The sequence below is a fragment of the Molothrus aeneus genome, chromosome 6 (assembly GCF_037042795.1).
Source record: "Molothrus aeneus isolate 106 chromosome 6, BPBGC_Maene_1.0, whole genome shotgun sequence".
Lineage (NCBI taxonomy): Eukaryota > Metazoa > Chordata > Aves > Passeriformes > Icteridae > Molothrus > Molothrus aeneus.
In genome coordinates this window covers 19,797,180-19,817,767 of record NC_089651.1, presented here as the reverse complement: position 1 = coordinate 19,817,767, position 20,588 = coordinate 19,797,180, and the positions used below count along the sequence as shown (strand labels likewise).

Below are 20,588 nucleotides of genomic sequence, written 5' to 3'. Positions count from 1 at the left end.
TTTCAGAAGATCAAAAATGCCCCTGGCCTGCCTACTGTTTACTTCAGGCAGTAACTTCAGGCAGTAACATGGCAGTAACACAGCAGTAACACAGAACTCTGTTCTTCCTAAAACCTACAAGAAACAAAATGAATCTGTCCATGCTAGTGGCATCCATACTCTCAGGATTTTTTTTTTCCTTTTTGCCAACCTCTACCACAAGCTGCAGTCTCCAGTGAAAGAATTACTTAGCTCATTGCAGGGTTCCTTATTTGTTAGTCAGATTATGGCAGCTCTTCAGCAGGGCAAATGCCACTGCCAAACACGATCTCTGCAGGTGCCTCTCTAAGCATTTAACACTTAGGTAGTATTTTAAATATTTGCCTCACATAGGATAAATACCACTAGCCTCTAACATTTGGACAGTGTATCTCTCCATATTTTCATCTGTTTAAATGTGGTGCTTGTCCACATGGACAAATGTTAACTCATTACCTCATTCTCATTTGGCATCCGTGGTGGAAATGACACCCATATTTCTTTGCTTCTTTCAGGTGAGCCATCCTGTTTATTTCTGTTTGGTAATTCAGAAGTAGAACATTTTTTTCTTAAGGAGTCCACTTTACTTTCCTGAATTGTCTTTCCCTCTTTCTCTGCAAGCAGAATCACACCAGATCAGATAACATAATACATTATCCAAGAAAAAGAAAAGTATGTGTTTAATTACATTTAATAGTGACTTTTTTACACATTCACTTTTCCTCTCATGAAAGCTTCCATGTATTTAAAGTATAAAATAAAACTTCAGCATAAAACCTTACCAGACTTTACCATAAAACTGAATATGCAGTTTGAACTTCAATTGCACAGAGTCCTACCTATTCCTCAATACTGAAGAATTCATTATCACAAAAGCCTATGCAAGATACAGAAAACTTCATAAAATCAACCAAGAATATAAATACCCCAAAAAGCAAGACAGTAAGGTTACACCTTACTGCATCTAGAAGCTGACTGCTGTGTGCATGGAAGTATAGATTTCCAAACCCACACTGAATAGCTGGGTTTTTTCCCTTCAACCTGGCAAAAAATAAAGAAATCACAGCCAAAATAAAAATGCAGTACTTTTTATTTTAAAAGTCCCATTATCAAATAAGGAGCAGTTATAGGTCAATCAATTAAAATGAACTTCGCACCGCATGTTCCTAATGAAAAATAAATGTTCATTTAATTAAGCTTTTTGGGTTTAGTTTGAAAAATTTACTTTGCAACAATAAGAAACACTGCACTGCATTTCTAAAGCATAATTATATATTATAAGCATTGAAGTAACTCTTGTGGAGAGTTTTAATGATGCCTTTGGGGTTGCTACATTGAGCCATACAGTAAAGAATTATTAATCCCCTGGGACAGCTCTGTGCTACAGTTACTGTGACACGCAGTAAGGGCTGCCAGCCTGGGCATAACCTGAAGTCCACACTTACAAGAGTTAGGGTTCATAGAAAGCAAACTGCAGAGCAATCTAGTAAACAGGTTTCAATGTTTATTGAAATAACAGATGGATCCCGTGAATAATTCCTAAATCCCAGGTCTCTGTAACATCTTGCTTCTCCCTGCTTCTTTTGCAAGAGCTTTCCTAAAACAGTATTTGGATACAGCAGTACATATGAGCCATCACGTTTTCCAACACACTCTCTTTTTAAGCTATGGAAATGTAGCAGTATTAGACATGAAACTCTTTTAAATTCTTGACTTGTAAAATGGTCACCCACTATTTGAAGATAATTTTACTATCACCCTACTTTACACGAAGAACTAGATGGCTAGCTAAAAAAACTTCCTTCTTTTTTTTACTTTAGCAGTAAAACAGGATGGGCTTCCTGTTTTATCCTAAGAACTTGCCATTTTTATCTTAAAGACTGACAAGCCACAAAAGAATATTAATGTATTTTGGGGCAAATGTGTACTGGCAAATAATGCAGCTGAACATCTGCGGACCAGCAGAGTACCAACAGAGCCTGAGGAGCAACCCAGGGTTCTCCCTGTGCACACCAGGAGCATTTCTGTAAGAGAAGTGATAAAAAGATTCTGGAAGCCATACACTTTTCTCACCAGACCAACAGAGAGACAAAAGAAATCATCACTGGAAAGATCAAAAGCATAATTCATAGAGCCAACAGACTCAGAGTAAACATGACATTCCTGCACTAGCCCATGCTTTTCTTGCATACCACTGTGGTCATTCTTCTGGGCTATAAATCGGATCATCCTTCTCAAAAATACAGGCTCTGAGTTCTCCAGAGAAAATACCACTTTTAGCATCAAAAGACCTATGACACATAGTTGGGCAGTTATAATTAGGGCACACATATGAGCTGACAAACTTGCTTTACTAGGTTATATATTTTCTGGACACCTGAGCTATTATCACAGCTAGAAAGATTAAATTAGATAGTAAGAAATCAAGTGCATTCAGAGTATTTATGTGCCATTTACCAACCCCAGACTACAGCTTAGAAGCACTATCCCTTTTCCTAAGAGATCAGTCATAAACTCTTAACGGAAACCTTTTTCTGGTTAAGACCATTGCAAAGTTACTGGGTTAGAGAATATTAAACAATACATTTGATGAAACATTCAGCATTGCAATGTGATACTAGATTCATGACTGCTTGTGAAGAAAAATTCAGAAGAAAAACTCTAAGCAACCCAAAGCAGTTGTTAAATGCAATTCTGTGGACAGAGCATCTACTATGCAACCATGTGCATAATGAGGCAATGCCATATAAATTAAAGGGGGGCAGGTGATTTAAACATTATGTTGCCAGCCTGGAGCCCAGTCCCTCAGGACCAGTAAGAGCCAACTTCAGCTGCTCAAAGCAACTCCTGACACCTACAGCCTCCCAATGCATGCACCACATAACTGGCCCCTTTGAAGCAGTCACTGTAATAACTTAAAAAATATTATTTAAAAAGCCACACAAAAGTTGTTTTGAAGTTAAAGAAACTACAATCTGAAGACAAGCATCAGAGGTGTATTTCTTTGATAGAGTTCTGAATTTCAACCATTTCTGTTCTTACTTTTTGAAGAGAAGGGGAAGAAGGAAGGATGGCATTCAAGCCAGCAAGAGGATCACTCTGCCTTTCCCCTGACTAAGTGATAATTGACTCATTATTCACAGTCACAGCTCTCAACCTGCCAAGATCCTGTTGTAGAACACTGGCCTTCACAATATGTGATAAAAATCAAAAATAAGGGATACGAACACAACAAAATGTAGCAGAGGAAGAAAGTTGAAATGATACAAAGATTCACATATTTATTCTGCAGACAGATTCTGTCTCACTTTTTAGTCATTTCACTGTCAGTATCTTAAAAATGAAATAACAAGCCAACTTAGATCTCTAGAAAAGTACATCTCAGTCTCTCAAGAGCAGTATCCATCAAAATTGTGTGTCACTATGAGTATGGTGCAGACTTCAGAAACATGTTTCAATCAAAAAGGATATCCAACTTGACAAATTTTTTCTCTCCTGCTATCTATCCTCTATATTGCCTAAAATTCTCTTTGTCTTCCAATTTGGACAGGAATTTTTTGAAAATATCTAGTGATTACCCACATATTTCAAAGAATAATGGAGTCACTTATCACAAAACCAGAGAAGAGAGCAGCTACCTGTATTATCAGGAAAAACTTACTGTCAGTGAAATCTCTCAGATGACATAGTAGCCTCAGAAGAATGATAAAATTCTCATGGTCTGAAGCATTTCAAAGCCAGACCAGACAGAGCAATCAATAACATACTACAGAATACACTGGACAAACCAATTCAAACTAACAGGTACTTCCCACTTTTTTCAATTGGATTAATTAATTTCAAAACCAAAAACTTGTTGAGATTTAGAAACAGGCCCCTTTAGCTATAAAACAGCAACAACAACAACAACAAAAAACTCATACAGCAAAGCTACCATTTTAGTTCCAATTTATTTTTTTGTCCTCAAATCCTGGACTGAGGGCCAGCAGAAGGCCTACAAATTCCTTAAATCTCTTCTAAGTTATGCTTTGATGGAAAACCTGGAATTCAAATATTACAGTGACTTTCTGCAGGACTCCTGAACAAAAAAACAAAAAAAAAATTTTACTCACAGTACTATAATAACTGTCTTGAGCAGAGATAACAAATACAAATGTCATGTTCATTCACTTTCTCCATTCTTCAAACACATCAGCAAACATTTTAAAACAAGAAAAAAAGGCTGTCACTGAAATTTTTCCATAAAATACCACTTTGACATGTTCACAAGGTGGTAACAGGCTCTAGAACTACCTGTATTTAACTACTTGTAACCATGTAAACCATTGTACAGCACTGCATTCGTTTACCCTTAACTACAAGCTGTAAGAGGAAAAGAAATTTCAAGGCTAAAAATCCAGTTTGCTGAGAAGATAATTTTTAGAACCTTTTCTTAATTTTTGTTAACTCGATCAAAGCAGCTCCCACATTTTCTGCAGTAACCCTATGACACAATAACCCTACCAAAATCTGTAGCCTTCCTACTTGTATATTGTCCTGCTGGGAATAGAACATAGTGCTTTAAAGTTACTTAGCTTAAAAAAGCTATTCTGATTTATGTTAACCAGATACCTTTCTGTTTCCTTGTATTTTTATGTATAAATTGCTGTATATCAGTGCAGTTTGACTGTCTTTTCAATAGAAGAATTATCCCATATAGTATGTACCTGGAAGATTTCAGTACTTGAGTCGTACATGCCTGTCTAAAATTAAGAGCAATTCAGGTGTAATTCAGGCACCTAAATTTCGTCATGTAGTCCTGCTTTAGGAGTCTAAGGGCTTAGGCAGTGGATGTTTTACAGATATTGTACCATATCTGCCCACACTCAGCATCTGCAGTGTCTATCCCATAACTGTCTGAACTCATGTAAGATTCATTCCAATCTCACTCCATCAAAATCTGCACTAATTTCAATGGAAGTGATCTCACAGTAGTACTGAGCAAACAGAACTCCTTTACAGCAAAGACCTTGCCTAAAACATTTACCTCAGTGTGGAAATTAATATTTGTAACACAAAAATTCAGCTGGTGCAGCCTTTTCCCCTAACGTCTTTGATCTTATCCTGATTAAATGACAAACAGTCAGCAGAAAGTATTGTCTAGACTTTTTTTCTTCCCTCTTCAGAAAAGGTCAGGTTTTACTATAATCAGTAACATGGGCTTATTTTTTAATTTAAATTTACCCATTTCTTAAGGAAATTCCACTGTATTATTTCCTCAGCTAGGATAATACCTATTCCGTGGACTGGGACAAGTAATTTCAGTGAGCCTAACTCTAACCTAAAAGGGTAAACTCTTAAGTCCTGATAGTTACTTTTGACTGCCATTTTTGGATACTTATTGTAGTATGTTTAAAAGTAAGTCAGGAAAGGACTTTTTTATGTGTTCCTTCAGGGGAAAGATGAATGACTGCTACTATCAAGTATATTTTCAGCTGCTCTCACAGACCTGCTCTAGCTTAATGTACAGCAATACTTCTCTAAAACCAACTGAGCTCCTAATTTTCAAAAATTTAGCTGGTTTTTTATTGTATCAGTATCTCTTCCTTTGTACTTAATGGAACATATGTGTTCTGGTTTTATGTAGTGTTTATCTGTATCAATATATATGTCTCTGTTGTGCTTTTGATAGTCTCAGTGTTAGAAAAAGGGCAGTATTTCCTGTTTATTCCTCATTCACCCCATCTGATCATTTAAAAATTCATATGATTCTTTCACAGCTCTGCAGTGTTGTTGCTGGATACCTTCTCCATTTGAATACTAATGCTGTCAGTTAAATAACAAGGCAAATGTGCCCTACACCATTTCAGGAGCTTGTACAAGCAAAATCCTATTTCTTTCAAGAGATGTACAAGAACTCCAGACTTCTTTCTGAGTTTGGGTTATACTAAGCCATACTTTGAACCTTTGGAGTTTATTTTTTAAATACTTGGGTTTTTTGGTTGTTTTTTTTTTTTTACACTCAAAAAAAGCACAAATTTGTTTAAAGATCTCCTCAGCGCAAGGAAACTACATTAAATACATACGTTGGGAGCACTTTAAAAAGAACAGTGATGTACTTTTAAAGAATGTACTTTTAAAAGAATGTGATGTACTAATAAATCAGGGCAGGATCAATCTTGAAGTCTTTCAGTGTGCTTGCATCCTAGAAGAATTCAGCACTAATGGGTGAATAGGTACGTGCTGAAAGAAACAAGCAAATTGTACATAATTAAAAGCATCTGACCTTTACACACAAAGTATTCATTTCTTAACAAATAATATAAAAAAAGATGACAGCAGGTGGGAAGAAAATAAAATGTCAGAAGGCCCAAGAGTTTTGAAAATGCTGGAATTTGGATATTATTGTCACAACAATAAGGCATCCCTAAAAGGCCTGACTTATTTTTTTAAGGCAAAAGCCTACTTTCTTGAAATTAGGCACTTCTATTTAATTTTATACTGAACACTGAAAAGTACCCAATTCTACAAAGAGTTCAGCACTAAATTGGAAGTGAGGTCACTCGACTTCTGATTGTCCTGTTGAGTCACTCATACACAGCTCTGAGCTCTGACATTATTTGCTCTGTGTCATTTCCACATGTTTCCACATGGGCTTCCTCAGCTCACTGCAATACATGAAACTAAGCCAACAGCTGCATTTAGTGCACTTTGATGCCTTTCTAGACAAGGTGATGAGGTACAGCAGAATTCACTCTGTGTTACTGCTTTTCATATTACCAGAATTCAATCACTGCCAATATGCCGCTACAGGATAGAACCTCTACCAAAGTATCAACAGCAAAATTACTAAATATTTCCCTTTCTATGTTCTAAAAAAATCTCAGTTATGCAAGAGAATGAAAATATTTATTTTTTTTAATCTGAAATACTCTTCAGAAATTCTTTAGTAATAAAGGCATCACAGGAAACAAAGCATTGCTATTAGGGAAGCACTACTGTTCAAGAGCTGTTCAAGTTTCCAGGACCTGAGTGCCCCTGTACTTATCTGGTGCTGCCACTGAGCTATTGTGCAAATGCACAAGTCATCTCCCTCCTTTCGGCCTATTTTTTTCTGTCTGTATAATTGAGATGAAGTATCTTCCAGAGCAAACACCAGGAAAACATATATCCATAAAACAGATCAGTTCTTATTATTTCAAAAATAATCTATTACGTTTGCATTTCTATGTCTGGTATTTTTTCCTATATTTAGGGGCTCTGTATGGTATTTGATTTTATACTATATTGAATAAAGGCTACACAGAGATAGCTACTGAATTTATGATCAATAGAAAACTGCAAATTTTGTCTCCCACCCAATTCTATCAAATGATCCAGCACAACACATCAATAAAAAGCTCTGAATTGACGCTATTTTTCTATTTCATGCCCTGTTTAAGTTCCCTGGGGATGACAGATTAATTTAATTTGTTTTACTGAACTGTCTAGTTGCTTTTATTGGCAAATCTACTCATAGGTTGAAATTTCTCTTGGGGTTAGCATTGTCCTACTGATCTATTTTTAAAATATAAGTGCATTCACTGTCACTTCTCATACAGTTCTCTGCTATGCTTTCTGCTGTGAAGACTGACATTTGTAAAGTGCCCCCACTGACACTTATATGGGAAGTTTAAAGTTGTTGTTTTTCCTAAATGTGGTTAATGTAAAAAGGAAGTAGACAGCTACAGTAAAAAGGACTGTGAACTGAATATCTTGCCCAGCTTTCACTGGGGAATTAAGTTAATCTGAGCACAACACAGAATATGGCCCTGGCATGCCACCTGTAAGCACAGAAGTAATCAGTAACTTCCAAACTTCCTCCACTTGACAGTTTGTTCAGCACAGAAGCATCAAAACAACAGCACTAGGGCTAAGAAGTTTCAATCCAAGCTGTGCCTTGCTTAGATGGGTCTCATGAAGTTCCCTGGACTTCAATACACTGCCAGGCAGTGGGAGGTATAGGAAATACAGCAAAATTATCAGCAGGAATGGAATTAATTTAATCCTAGTGGTCAAATGCCCAGAACCATGGAAAAAATGCAAATCTTAATTTGCATTTGGGTAAGATTTTTGTTCATGGCAGCATTTTCCTATCCAGCTGAATGACCCCTAATCCTGTATTTTTAGAAGTGGGAGAGGAATAATTTAAAATCAAGATGAAAATTTTGAAGCTTGGACCATTTGGGGGTTTTCTTCTGTATTTTTTGTACAAGGTCAAATGAGATATTTTATGCTCCAGTGAATTTCCCATTCTTCCTCTGAGTTTTAAAATATGAGCAGATGCTGCCTTCTGATTTTGACCATCATAGCTCTGCACCAGATTTAAAACACTCTCCCTAAGATTTGAAAGAGGCTTTTGTCCTCTGTGGCAATTTTTTCAAAAGTGGAGTTGGATGGATTTCCATGACTTTTTTGTCCAAAGTTTTTCTAGAAAGAGTGTAGCTTTGAACTCACCACTTATTGACCACATCTGCAGAAATCTGTATCATCCACTCCTTTGTAAATTCAGCTCTTCTGACGCTCCTTCAACTGCAAAGCTTTACAGTGAGTATGAAAGATTTCATCTTCCTGGACTCATGCTGTAATTTACTAAATTACATTCCCATGGGTTCACCAGCCCTTTCGCCCATATATTCATCTTGTTAATATTATCCCTATGATAAAAAACACAATTTGGATGCTCTAAATAGGAACAATAAAGAGACTTAACTAGAATCTTGACCTAGAACCAATAAAAAAGGTTTTAAAAAATCTACTTATGGAGGAAATACTCCTATAATTTTAAAATTTTATTTATTTAAGCTATATAGGTCATGTTCTGTTGGAGCAGTATGTTTTATATGCTGAGGTCAGGGTTTCAAAAATATATTCATGTATGTTTATCCATTTTCCATCAGATTTGTAGATGTGAATAAATAGTCTTATTGTAGGATTTACTTGTCAATTAGTCTATGAACTCTCATTTTCTCACTGCACCAAACACATTTTAAAAAACAGAACCACTGGGATTTTTAGGAATACTAAAATCTGGAAGATTAAAATTCCATATCAAACATGTAGTTTTATGGTCCAGCTAAGTTATAACATATCTCTGTGCTAGTTAAACCAAACACATATCATGAAACCAATTACACAGAATTTAGAAAGACTTATTTTGACTCCAGATCTTGTTCTATGTGAACTAAGAGAGTATCTTTCCAAATAGAAGAAGGAAGAAGAGAAGTAATCAAAGGTAATATCACACATTCAGATACAATAAAAAGACAACATTCTAAAAATGTGATTTTCTTGATTAGGATATAAGCAATTCTCAAAAAGCCAAATTGAAGTCAGGAATGTAAAAGTTCATTAATCCTGTTTCCCACATTCATAAGAATGAAACTATACTCTCAGCAGAAGGTCCTAATGTGTTCACAGGGAGTCACTCCAGGCTATTTATAGCCTCAAAAGGTTCTTTTTAGCTAGGCTAGAACAGCCAAGGATGTTTGGGTCCTTCTACTCAAGGTATATTCTTTACAGCTTCACTGTGTGTAAATTTAACATATGAATAAAAGTTTAAAAATCACTAGAGTTTCAGATTCTTATGAGATGCTTTCAAGAATAACATAGAAACTTCAGCTGAAAATATCCTTGCAATGCCAACTGCGCACCTAGGATAAAATCACGCACAAGTGAAAATCACCTTCTGTAAATATGTTACTCTGTGAAATCAATGGGATCCAATTAGTTCTGTGTGTTTTCTGTTTCCAGTGTTATGACAGACAAAAATCTATCAGATGACAATGTATGTTTTATGCTTTAAGTAGAATTTTGCAGGTCACTAGTTTATAGTGCAAACCAGCATGTTGGGTACTTTTAAAGGAAAATGAAAGTGGGAGGAAAACAAGTTGAGCTGTTCAGTTCATACCATCATAAGAACCTGCATTTCTAAGCATTTGATTCAGGTAAAGCTCTACCTTTTATATGATTTTAGTGGCAAATGCCTGCAGTGACAGTGAAAGTAACTGAAATACACACTGAGGCTTTTTGCAAGTAGCATCATGATATGCAGCATGCTTCTATGATAGGAGCTATCCCCAGTGTATCAATCATACATAAGAAGACCAGAACCAGATTTTCAATCCTCTTATCTCATTCCCCAGTGTCTCCTTTCTCTTCTATATTTTATAGGCAGGAGAGACAGAAAGTTGGCACAAGATTATTCCTGTGGCAGCTTCAGGTCCCCCACTGAATTTTGCTCAATGCTTGTGACTAACACTTAGTTCTGCCTGAAGGATAAGGACAGGACAGACTTCTGAGTACCAATCAATGGGGCATACCACATGCTGTAATTGAAAAATACAGTGCTTCTGCAATAGTATGAGGACATCACTTCTAGTGCAAAGTAGTGGTAAAGAGAATTGTGAGTAATATGTAGCTTGCACTTATTTTTATGGCACCTGTCTGAACATGGTTAAAAAATGTGAACCTGAGCTACAGAATTGGAATTCTGTAACTCAGCAATGCTCAAATCAAGGTTAAGCTCCACTTTTTATTTCATCTGCAGAGCATGAGATCTTTTCAGCCCAATCATCTCTCTGATGTCCTGCTGTACCTTCATCCAAGTTACCTGTTAGCTTGACACAGGATGGGTCAGGTTGGAAGTGACCACAGTGGGTCACCTGGTCCAACCTTCCTGCTTAAGCAGGGTCATCCCAGAGCACCTTGCACAGGATTGTATCCAGAGAGATCTTGATAATGTCCACTGAGGGAGACTCCACACCCTCTCTGGGCAATCTCTTCCAGTGCTCGGTCACCTGCAAAGCAAAGATGTTCTTCCTCATGTTCAGGTGGAACTCCTGTGCATCAGTTTCTGCCCATTGCCGCTTTTCCTATTGCTTGGCACCACTGAGAAAGGCCTGGCTCCATCCTCTGACACCCTCCTGTCACACACCAATAGACATTGATAAGGTCCCCTCTCATTCATCTCCTCTCCAGCCTGAACAGGCCAGACTGCCTCAGCCTTTCCTCCTAACTGAGATGCTCCAGCTCCTTAATAATCTCTGTAGCTCTCTGCTGGACCTGCTTCAGGAGCTCCAAGTCTCTCTTGTCCTGAGGAGCCCAGAACTGGACATAGCACTCCAGATGTGCCTCACCAGGGCTGAGTAGAGGGGCAGGATCATTTCCCTTGGCCTGCTGGCACTGCTGCTCCAAATGCACCCCAGGATCCCATTGGCCTTCTTGGCCACTGCTGCTCATGGACAGCTTGTTTTCCACCAGGACCCCCGGTCCTTCTCCACAGAGCTGCTTTCCAAGAGCTCAGCCCCCAGCCTGTGCTGCTGCAGGGGGCTGTTCCTGCCCAGGAGCAGGACCTGCACCTGCCTTTGTTGAATTGCAGAAGGTCCCTCTCTGCCCGTCTCTCCAGCCTGTCCAGGCCCTTCTGAAGGGTTGCACAGCTCTCTGGGGTATGGGCCACTCCTCCTGGCTTTGTGTCTGCAGGAACTTGCTGAGGAGGCCTCTGCCCCTTCCTCCAAGTCAGTGATGAATTAGGTAAACCAGACTGGGCCCAGTATTGAACCCTGGGGGACCCCACCAGTGACAGGGCCCCAGCCAGACCCTGTGAGCTGAACATGACCCTCAGGGATCTGCCACTCAGCCAGTTCTCAACCCACCTGACTGTCCATTAATCCAGCTCACAATTCCTGAGTTTGCCTACAAGGATTTTGTGAAGGACAGTGTTGAAAGCCTAGCTGAAATCAATTTAGACAATATCCACATCCCTCCAGGTAACTGTTTCATCACAGAATGCAATCACTTTTTAGAAGGCACACACACAGGCACAGCGCAGTCATCCCGTGTCAGTAAAGCTGTAAAAGTACCCAAATTGCACACTTCTAATCTCAGGCCATCTCACTCTATTAAGTACTTTCCTTAGGCTCTTCTTTTATGGAGACTTCTCAAGCAAAACAATGCAAGATGTACTTAGGAAACATCTATCCTTCCAAACAGTGCATGTTCCCACCTCCTCCCTAAAGTAAGCATAAATGGCTAACCACCTGTAGAGACACAGCAGCCTGGGAAACAATCTGTAGAAAGCTGTCCTGAGAGTTCCCACTGCTGAGTGGAAAAACAAAAGCATCACAAGGATTTGCCTAAAGTCACAAAGCAGGTGAGTAAATACCACTGCTTGTCTTTTTATCTTTCCTTCTGTCTGTGGTATCTAACAGGAGATTTGGGAAATTACATACCTTTCAAAAGATATGTGAATGTATTTAGAAACTCCTCATATGACTGCTCATGGCTATTAACAAATTGATCAAGGATGCTGCTCTTTAACAGTTGTTCTCCCATGATCATCCACACCTTGAGAGTCAAACAGGTATATCTGGTTTTGTAGGCTGCTCCTGCAATAGAAAGAAAAGAGCTATATATACCTGCAGGCAGAAAACAAATCAACAGAAAAGTCCCTAGTTCACATAGATGGGCACTAGAAAGTATACTTTTTCTTCTTTCCTTGTGTAGTTCTATCTCATCAGTGGAACTTTACTCAACATTTCTCCCAAAATTCACATGGACATAGAAATTTTAAGTACAAAGGAAGAAATTATGATCATTTATGCTTGAAATGTATGACCTTGGGTAATATGGGCAACAGAAGAACCAGCTTCTCTTGGTGTTGTTCACTCCCTTAAGTTGTTCAGTCCTTCAAACCCTGCCTTCTTTGCAGAAACAGTGACACAAACAGCATGTTGTATTTAACAATCAGGACACAGCTGTACATTCAAATTTTGGATTGAATCCATCACCTTCAGGTGCACTGCTCACTGTACCATCAAAGCCACAAACTCAAATTTTGGACCACACATTAAATCCCAATGACACACATCTGTGTGTGTGTGTGTGTGTGTGTGTGTGTGTGTGTGTGTGTGTGTGTTTATGCTGAGGCAGGACACAGGACAGGGAGAGCATGCTGGAGCCAGACAGCCATACAGGAATGTGAGGATCACTCTTGAGAAGTGAACAAATGCTGAGAGCTGAAGGAAGGGAGCTCCACTCTCCTGTCACACAGCAACAGCTTTGCAGCCCACCTTCATCACTTAACCAGGCTCTATGGGTCCTGAACAGCCCTCGGTGAAGCATGCTGAAGTTGACCTTGCTCCTAACTCATAAAATCTGTGTAAATGCATTTTAACAGCTGCATGATGCTAAGCAGTCACCCATATTACTTATTTTTCATACACATAGGTCCACGCTAATAGAATCAGTTTGCACACATAAGCTGATCAAGATGCAGGAGCGCATTATACGCAAAACGCTTGATTTGCATGTGTTCCTCTGTCTCCTCTCCTGATTTACCGCAACATTAAGAGGTGGATTTTGGGAATGAAAGCTTAATTCTTCAGCAAAACTTCAATAATACTAAGGAAAGGCTGCCAACCTGATACTGAAGTTAAATAAGATTGAAAAAGAATTGTTTGGAGACCAGAAAGAAAAGAAAGCATGACTTCTAACATAAAGCTCTAATTTTGTTGCATTGCCTGCTTCCAAGGAAGACTAATGTTCTGAAGATATAAAAATACATGCACACCCACATGACTTAAGGTTTAAGTTTTCTAATGTTTTACAAAATTTACAACCATTATTAATCTCTCTGTGGACTGACAAAGCAGAATATAACTCAGCAGACTCTCGGAGTTATGTCTATTACAGGGCTTTAAGAGGCAAGCAGTGCCTTCTATTCCTCATTATGGTTATTAAAATCATTACCTGAAATAGTGCTGTGATTTGTAAGGCTATTGTAAAAGAAAAAATGTATATATCTAATCAATAAAAAGTTAATAACTTTGTTCTTCTTTGAAGTATGATGTCTAGGATCTCCAGCTCCCTTACAAACACTAACAAAATAAACTTAAAAATATTCCCTCCCAGAAGGAAGAGAAAACAAATACTATTCCAAATAACAGATTAAAAAAACAAGTCACCAGGAATTTAAATTATTTAAAAACAAGTTAGTGGAGGGCTGACAGCCAAGCTTACATTAATTCACTCTAAAATGCTCTAGGAAACTAGAAAATTAATATGCATTTTGGGGGCATAATCATATTCTTAACCATCTGCATGACAGCCTTCTCTGTGAAAGCCATGCTCTGCAGCCACCAGATCACCAGCCTGAGATTCAGCACCCAGACCAGGTGGTACCAAAACTCATGTATTTCAATTCTTACTCTGCTGTGCAGCTTCTACTTCCTACAGAATGTGGGAAACTTCACTTCAGATATTCCCTTGCACAGCTGTTATTGAGGTCTACAGAATCATCTCCTCACGGAGAGCAAAAACCAGCCAGGTCCTAATGAAAGCCTAGGTTCTGTCAGAAAAACAGCCACTTTCCCAGACAACAGAGGAGAGACTGGCAGCCAGAACTACCTGTTCCCTGTTTGCAATCATTTTCCAGATCTGCCTGGTGCTGTAGCATCGCCCTAAATAACAGCAAGTGCAGATGATGGTATGTGGGGAATATCTACTATCCCTGAAACTGAATATGTGCTTAGGATGGATGGTACAAGAAGGGTATTCAAAAATTTATCTCAACCCATCAAGGCTTTGATATTTTTTTCATTTTCATTCCACTTTGTTTTCTGCTCCTTCCCACCTACTTTATTCCAGAGTCTCTCTTAAATGATCACCACACTGTGTCAGGCACAGAAAAGTTTTGTGAGGTGAACAGCTGAAACCAGGCTGACCAGAAGACTCTCACCTTTGCTAAGGAGCTAACCAGTAGATTCTACAAAATTAAAAGGCTTCAGCAAACACCCAATTCACAGCCTCAAGGCAATGACTTCTTTAAACTATCCTGAAAAAATGAAAAAATACACAGTAATGGATTGGAATCCTCCACAACTTAAAAAGTTGATACAATGACACTTCAAGGAATGAAATTACTACATTGTTCTGGTAAAGAATAGATACTACTAAAATCAAAAACTTATCTTCTTTTTTCCCCAAAGGAATCAAACTAATTTGGAAGTGTCAAGGAAAGTAAAGCAAGGGTATCTGATCTTTTCCTTGTGCTGGCTTTGGATACTTTTAGAATCAAATATCAGTAAGTGATGCATTCAAGCAGCAACTATGCTTTCTTCTTTTTGCATTTCACTCCTGCTCATCCATCCAAATGACTTTAATGAGGTTTCTTGAGCCAATCATTCATTAAGCCTTGCTGATCATCAGCAGATTGTGCAAAATCAATTTTATTTCTCAAAACACAGTCTTCTTCAGAGCAGTTTAAGACAAATTAGAAATCTCTGCATTGAATCAAAGAGGCAGGTCCAGTGATTATTAGCATGATTTCAATTATATAGTTATTAATTCTATTAAACAACATAAAATGTGGTGGAATACAAATTTCCTCGTTTATGTTGCATTTTTAAGTGTTTTATGTTTGTTTAAAATACAATAGAGGCAATGAAAGAAAAATCAAGATTATGAATTTTTTAAGGAAAGAGCAGTAAAGCTAATTGTCTCTACAAACACAATAAAATCTTATGTAATTTAATTTTTCAGGGAAAAAAAACAACTTCACTAGCAGTTCTAGCATAGTTTCAAGTCAGGTTTTCACACTATGGATTTGCTCTCCTAGAAGTCATTCTCAATTTTAAAAAAAGGCTGATTAATAAATGAGTTTTTTTAATAGCTCACCCATAGGTTCAGGAAAAATATCCACTAGGCACACCTGTTATCAGGATTTTATAATTATGGCTGCAAAAATCAAACTGAACATAATACACTATTTTTAAATCTTATACTCTGTTACCACTGGACAATCTTTTTCCCATCTTTTTTCCCTACAGAGCTATCACAGTAACTACACTTTTAACAAAATTGCTGCAGCAATGAAGAATGAGGTAGGAGCATTGTAAAAAGAATGAGATTTTAGCAGACAAGTAAACTCAGAATCAATTTAAATCTATCTAAGTTCTGGCTGCTCCCAAAAAGGCCGCCACCACCACCTTCACTTCCTCTTCACCTCCTGGTCTACCACTCCAGTCCATCTCTTGGGCAGACAATATAAACCACCAATACAAAATAAACCGCCAATACAAAACCTGAGAGTAAACAGAGCAAATGCATATAATATTCTGGTTTAAAGATATATTTTCCAATCTGCCTTTCAGCTGTATGATCATGCTTGCCTATACGAGGGGACAGTGTGAGCAAGGGAAGGACGCAGCATTTCCCCTTTGGCAGCCTGTCATAGTTGCTTATGCAACCCTGAAAGCACAGCCTCATCAGAAACACCCTCACAAATGGTCCAGAAAGCTGTGTCTCCTCCATGCTGCAAAAGCAGATGCCAGCAGGGCACTCCTACACCTACCATGCTGAGCTGGAGCCTGCAGTGCAGATCATCAGCCTCCATGGTGCAAGGCAGGCAAAGCTGGAACTCAAGCCTGTCCTTAACAAATGCTTGTTGTTAGCTATGCACCGTGGGTGCTGCCTTAACAAACATCCCAGGATGGTGCTTTAAAAGTAGGCCAGGTGAAAGGTGTGATTCTGGGAATTCCTGCTTGAGAAAGACATAAAACATTTTGAGTCAAGCAGTTACCCATTTTCCTGCAGGCAGAAAACTGCCTCCTTCTTGTCTAGACATCTAGCAAATCTACACTTGCAGAAGAAAGCCCTCGCTGCTCTACTGTCCTGCCCTACTTTTCTCCCTCCTCCTCCCTGCTACCACCACCTGTGGGGAGGCAGAGCAAACACAGAGGCACCAAGTTCTGGCCACAAGCAGGTGCAGGTCAACCCAGCTGGAGGAAAAAAACTAAAAGTTACAAAGGACAAAAACTTTCAGATGAAGTTCCTTCCAACATCTCTCAATTCAATGTGATCTACACAGCTAATCCTGTTAAAATCAACTGGATGTTTGCCATTGCCTTCAGCAGGAGGCCTTAAGGGCACACACTTAATGCATCAGCAATTTGTGGGGATGGGAGCTGCATCTGCTTGCCTGAGTGCATTACTGAGCCTGAGAGCTGACCTCTAGATGGACAAAAGCATGTGCCTCTCATGCCCAGCTCATATGAGCTTTTAAAGGATATATCCATGGGCTTTAATTGCAAGCAAGCCTATTGATCCTTTTGGATTTCAGTGCTATTATGCCAGCGCCATACCTGAGCAGAATTTTTTTTATGAATTTCCAATGGCTTCAAGAGTACTGCTCTCTTTAAAGATAACCTGGAAGCCCATGGCAAGGGTAACACTTCATCCAAACTGCAGCAGCCCCTGCCCCCTGGAATGTGATTGTCCAGGATTTGACAGTCAAAGCACAGCTGGATTCAATCACATATTTTAGATAAGCCCTCCAAATAAAGCCCTCTCCCTCACAAGTTAAATACTGTTTACTGTCAGTTTTAGATGAGACAGAAAATTGAAGACTGTGGGATGCTGGACTCCCTGTGCCCTTTTTTACAGGTTTCAGCCTGTGGGTCCTGGCTAAGTATCCAGCACATTTGCATTCTGGCTGGCAAACCCTACACAAATGAGTAAGGCAGCTTTCCCTTTCCCTGCTGAGCTGGAGTGCATTACTGCAACCCACAGGAAGCCAGCTACATTTCAGCTCAGAGATGACTGTGTTTTACTGGCAGAAAATATGCTGAAAAGCCTGGAAATATCTCAATGCAATTTGGAATGATTTGGGATGAAGAAGACGCAAACAACATATTATTTTAAGAAATTAATTGTAGAAGAAGAAAATCAAGTGTAATAAAGCATTTCCATAACAGTGAGCAATCTGCTGAAAACATACTAGCTCTATGTTATTAAAATAGAAATTGTGAAGGAAAAGTCTATTTATTCCTTTTCACATGGGTTCTCTGCCAGTTAAATTCAGGATGGAAGTCTTCTTGCTATGACCAGGACAATTTTCAACATAATTTGCCTACCATGGTAGATACATTAAGCTGAAGCTATTTGCTGCAGCTTCTCCAAAGAACTTTGTCATTGACAGTTAGAGACCAGTTTGGACAGACCATGTCCTCATCCAAAAATGACATGCTGTTACCAAAAAAATTTAATTTCTCCATCTTCTCAACCACAGTAACTGGAAAAAGAATTTCTAAAGATAAGGCATGTCAACTGGTAGAAAAAGTCTAAAATTAATGTAAAATATTAAAGTGACACAACTGGGAACTAGATTTTTCACTTAAATATTTGTTGGGTTTTGGTTGGGTTTTTTTGCTGGTAGATCTTTAACCACACACCCAAACAAGGGTCCAAATACATCAAACACTTAGATAAAAAGCTGCTGAGTATTATCTAGGCCCTACTGAAAATACAAACAAATGTGATCTGAAAGCCCTCAACTTTGGGGAAAGTTCTTCAGCATTCAACTCTGAACTACAGTTTCCTTTTATCTTTGTTTCAGAAGAAAAGGCCCATATGGATGCTACAGGGCACAGTGCCTTAGCACTGCCTTAGCACTCCTATTTCAGATGAAAAACATCACCACATCCTATCTGCATTACAGTTATTCAGTGTCTCAAGACAATTTTCGCAAACATTTGGTGTGTTTGCTTTGCTGTACTAATCAAATTCCATTTCAAGTTCCTTCTATTTCTATTCTCACAGCAGTTTCAAATGGGAGTTGAGATATTTCTAAAATACTGTGCAGCAGATGTTGTAACTCAGGAGTGGGTGAAGTAGGGCCAGGAAAACAAAAGCAGGGAGCTATGAAGAGTAAATTGTTTTCCAGGTTTTTCTGTTTCTTTGTTGTGCTGTGTTATGCAAGTGGCTTATCCTCTGTGCCCCAGCACTGCTAGCTGTTGAAAGGATATGTTCCCAGTGGACTTCCCAGCGTCTCATTATTTATTTGGTGTTGGAGAAAAGCACTGTGAAACTGATGAAAAATGCCACAGAAGGGTGCAAAGTTTTATTAGTCTTTCAAGGTCTGATCAGAAGGACCGAAGGAGAAAAAAAGACATTTCTAATTACTTCAGTGGACTTTGAGTTGGACTTTTTAGTCAGCCTTCACTCAGTGAACTGCATGCATTTGTCATTTCCTTTGCTCTGTTTCAATGTCATTGCCTGCTTGCAGCAGAGCACTCCTGGGGAAAATAGTATGCCAACCAGCAAGAATTGTTTTCTTTTACTACCTATTGAAATTATTTTTTAACTCAACATTTATTTTAAATTACGTTTTAAAACAGCACTGAAAAATTCTGAAGATGATCACAAGGTTGATAGGTGTAACAGTGTAAAAAAACTCAACCCTAAACAAGCATATGCTGCAGATTTTTACAACCTAAGAGGCACCTGCCGTCACTCTGAGCTTCTTCCACAGCAAAGAGTTAAAGCTTCTGGAGACTGGTGGGTTTCTTGTTGTGCCATCTGAAGAGAAGAGAGGAAAGGAAACAAACCAGTCACAGCCAGTTAGCCACGGTAGATCGAGTTCTCAGGAGCACATCTGCAAATTAAGCAGATAGAATCCCCTCCATCAGGCTGTCTCTCCATGCCACGAGCCCACTGGGCTGTCACAGAAGATTCCTCACATTGCTCACATTTGAATCCCAATTACACAGAAAGATTACAGAGGACGCAAAAAACTGCTATCAGCCAGGTACGTCTGAATTACTGCTTTGCCCAAAGCAAACTTGGTTGATACACTTAGAAAATGTTTTGAGAAATACTATATAAAAAATTTCCTTCCTTAAGGTTCTTTATGGAGGACTTCAAACTTCTGTGTGTGTCTGGATATGATTTTGATTGTGGACAATTTGGAAACAGCACTTGCTTTTCAGGGGTACGCTTTTCCATTTTGGAAATGAAAAAACAGATCTATCAAAGGGAAAAAACCCACAATACTGCAAAATCAATTTACTTCTATACTAGGTACCTGTGTTCTCATCAAAATAACTGCAAACTAATTAATGGTCAGCAATGGGTGTTTACTAGCTAAGACTCCATTATATCCTGCATTTCATTCTCTCAGTGTCCAATCAGTACAGCTCAAATATCTTATTCTTGTATAAATGAAAAAAGGGTCTTTGCGTTTGCTACAGTTCATAAGATCAACTCATTAGTCATTCATTATTTTGCAGCATTCAAATTACTGTGAAATTACTATAAATAATACTGTCAATGCTGAAAAATATGAGATGTCACACTAAACAGCAGCACTGATTAGTCATTGTTCTCCTGATTAGAATGTTTTTGTTGCCTAACTAACAGGTAACAGGCAAAGCACATAGGTGAACAAACCATTTCTGCCTAGGGTCAAAGGGGACAGTAACTAATAAACACGGTCTGTGAGTGACTCAGTGCCTAAACACTGTCATCTAGAGACATCTCATAAACCCTAGATTTACTAGGATCTAGGAGACAGAACAATGGCAGCCTTGCTTCCATAGGAGAAGCCTGAAGACAAGGAAGACTATCCAAAGGTATATGTAATGTCAGCTGCTGTTTAGGTCACTCATGCTACCCCTTGCCTCTAAAAGATGTTCCTCCTGTACTTCTCTGTGAGCATCTAATAGGGTTTCTGAAATGGTACATCACCCAAAATTGTAACTATGTCCAATCTATTT

The 20,588-nt window shown here is 38.7% G+C and overlaps 1 protein-coding gene across 1 annotated transcript in view; it reads right to left on the bottom strand.

Moving 5' to 3' along the window:
• Positions 1–20,588, bottom strand: part of IFTAP (intraflagellar transport associated protein) — a 39,161-nt gene that overhangs the window by 15,589 nt on the left and 2,984 nt on the right. The window contains 3 exon segments of the mRNA XM_066551981.1: positions 475–632; positions 12,267–12,422; positions 19,318–19,392. Of these exon segments, the coding sequence (XP_066408078.1) occupies positions 475–632; positions 12,267–12,375 (267 nt within the window). The 5' untranslated portion in view covers positions 12,376–12,422; positions 19,318–19,392.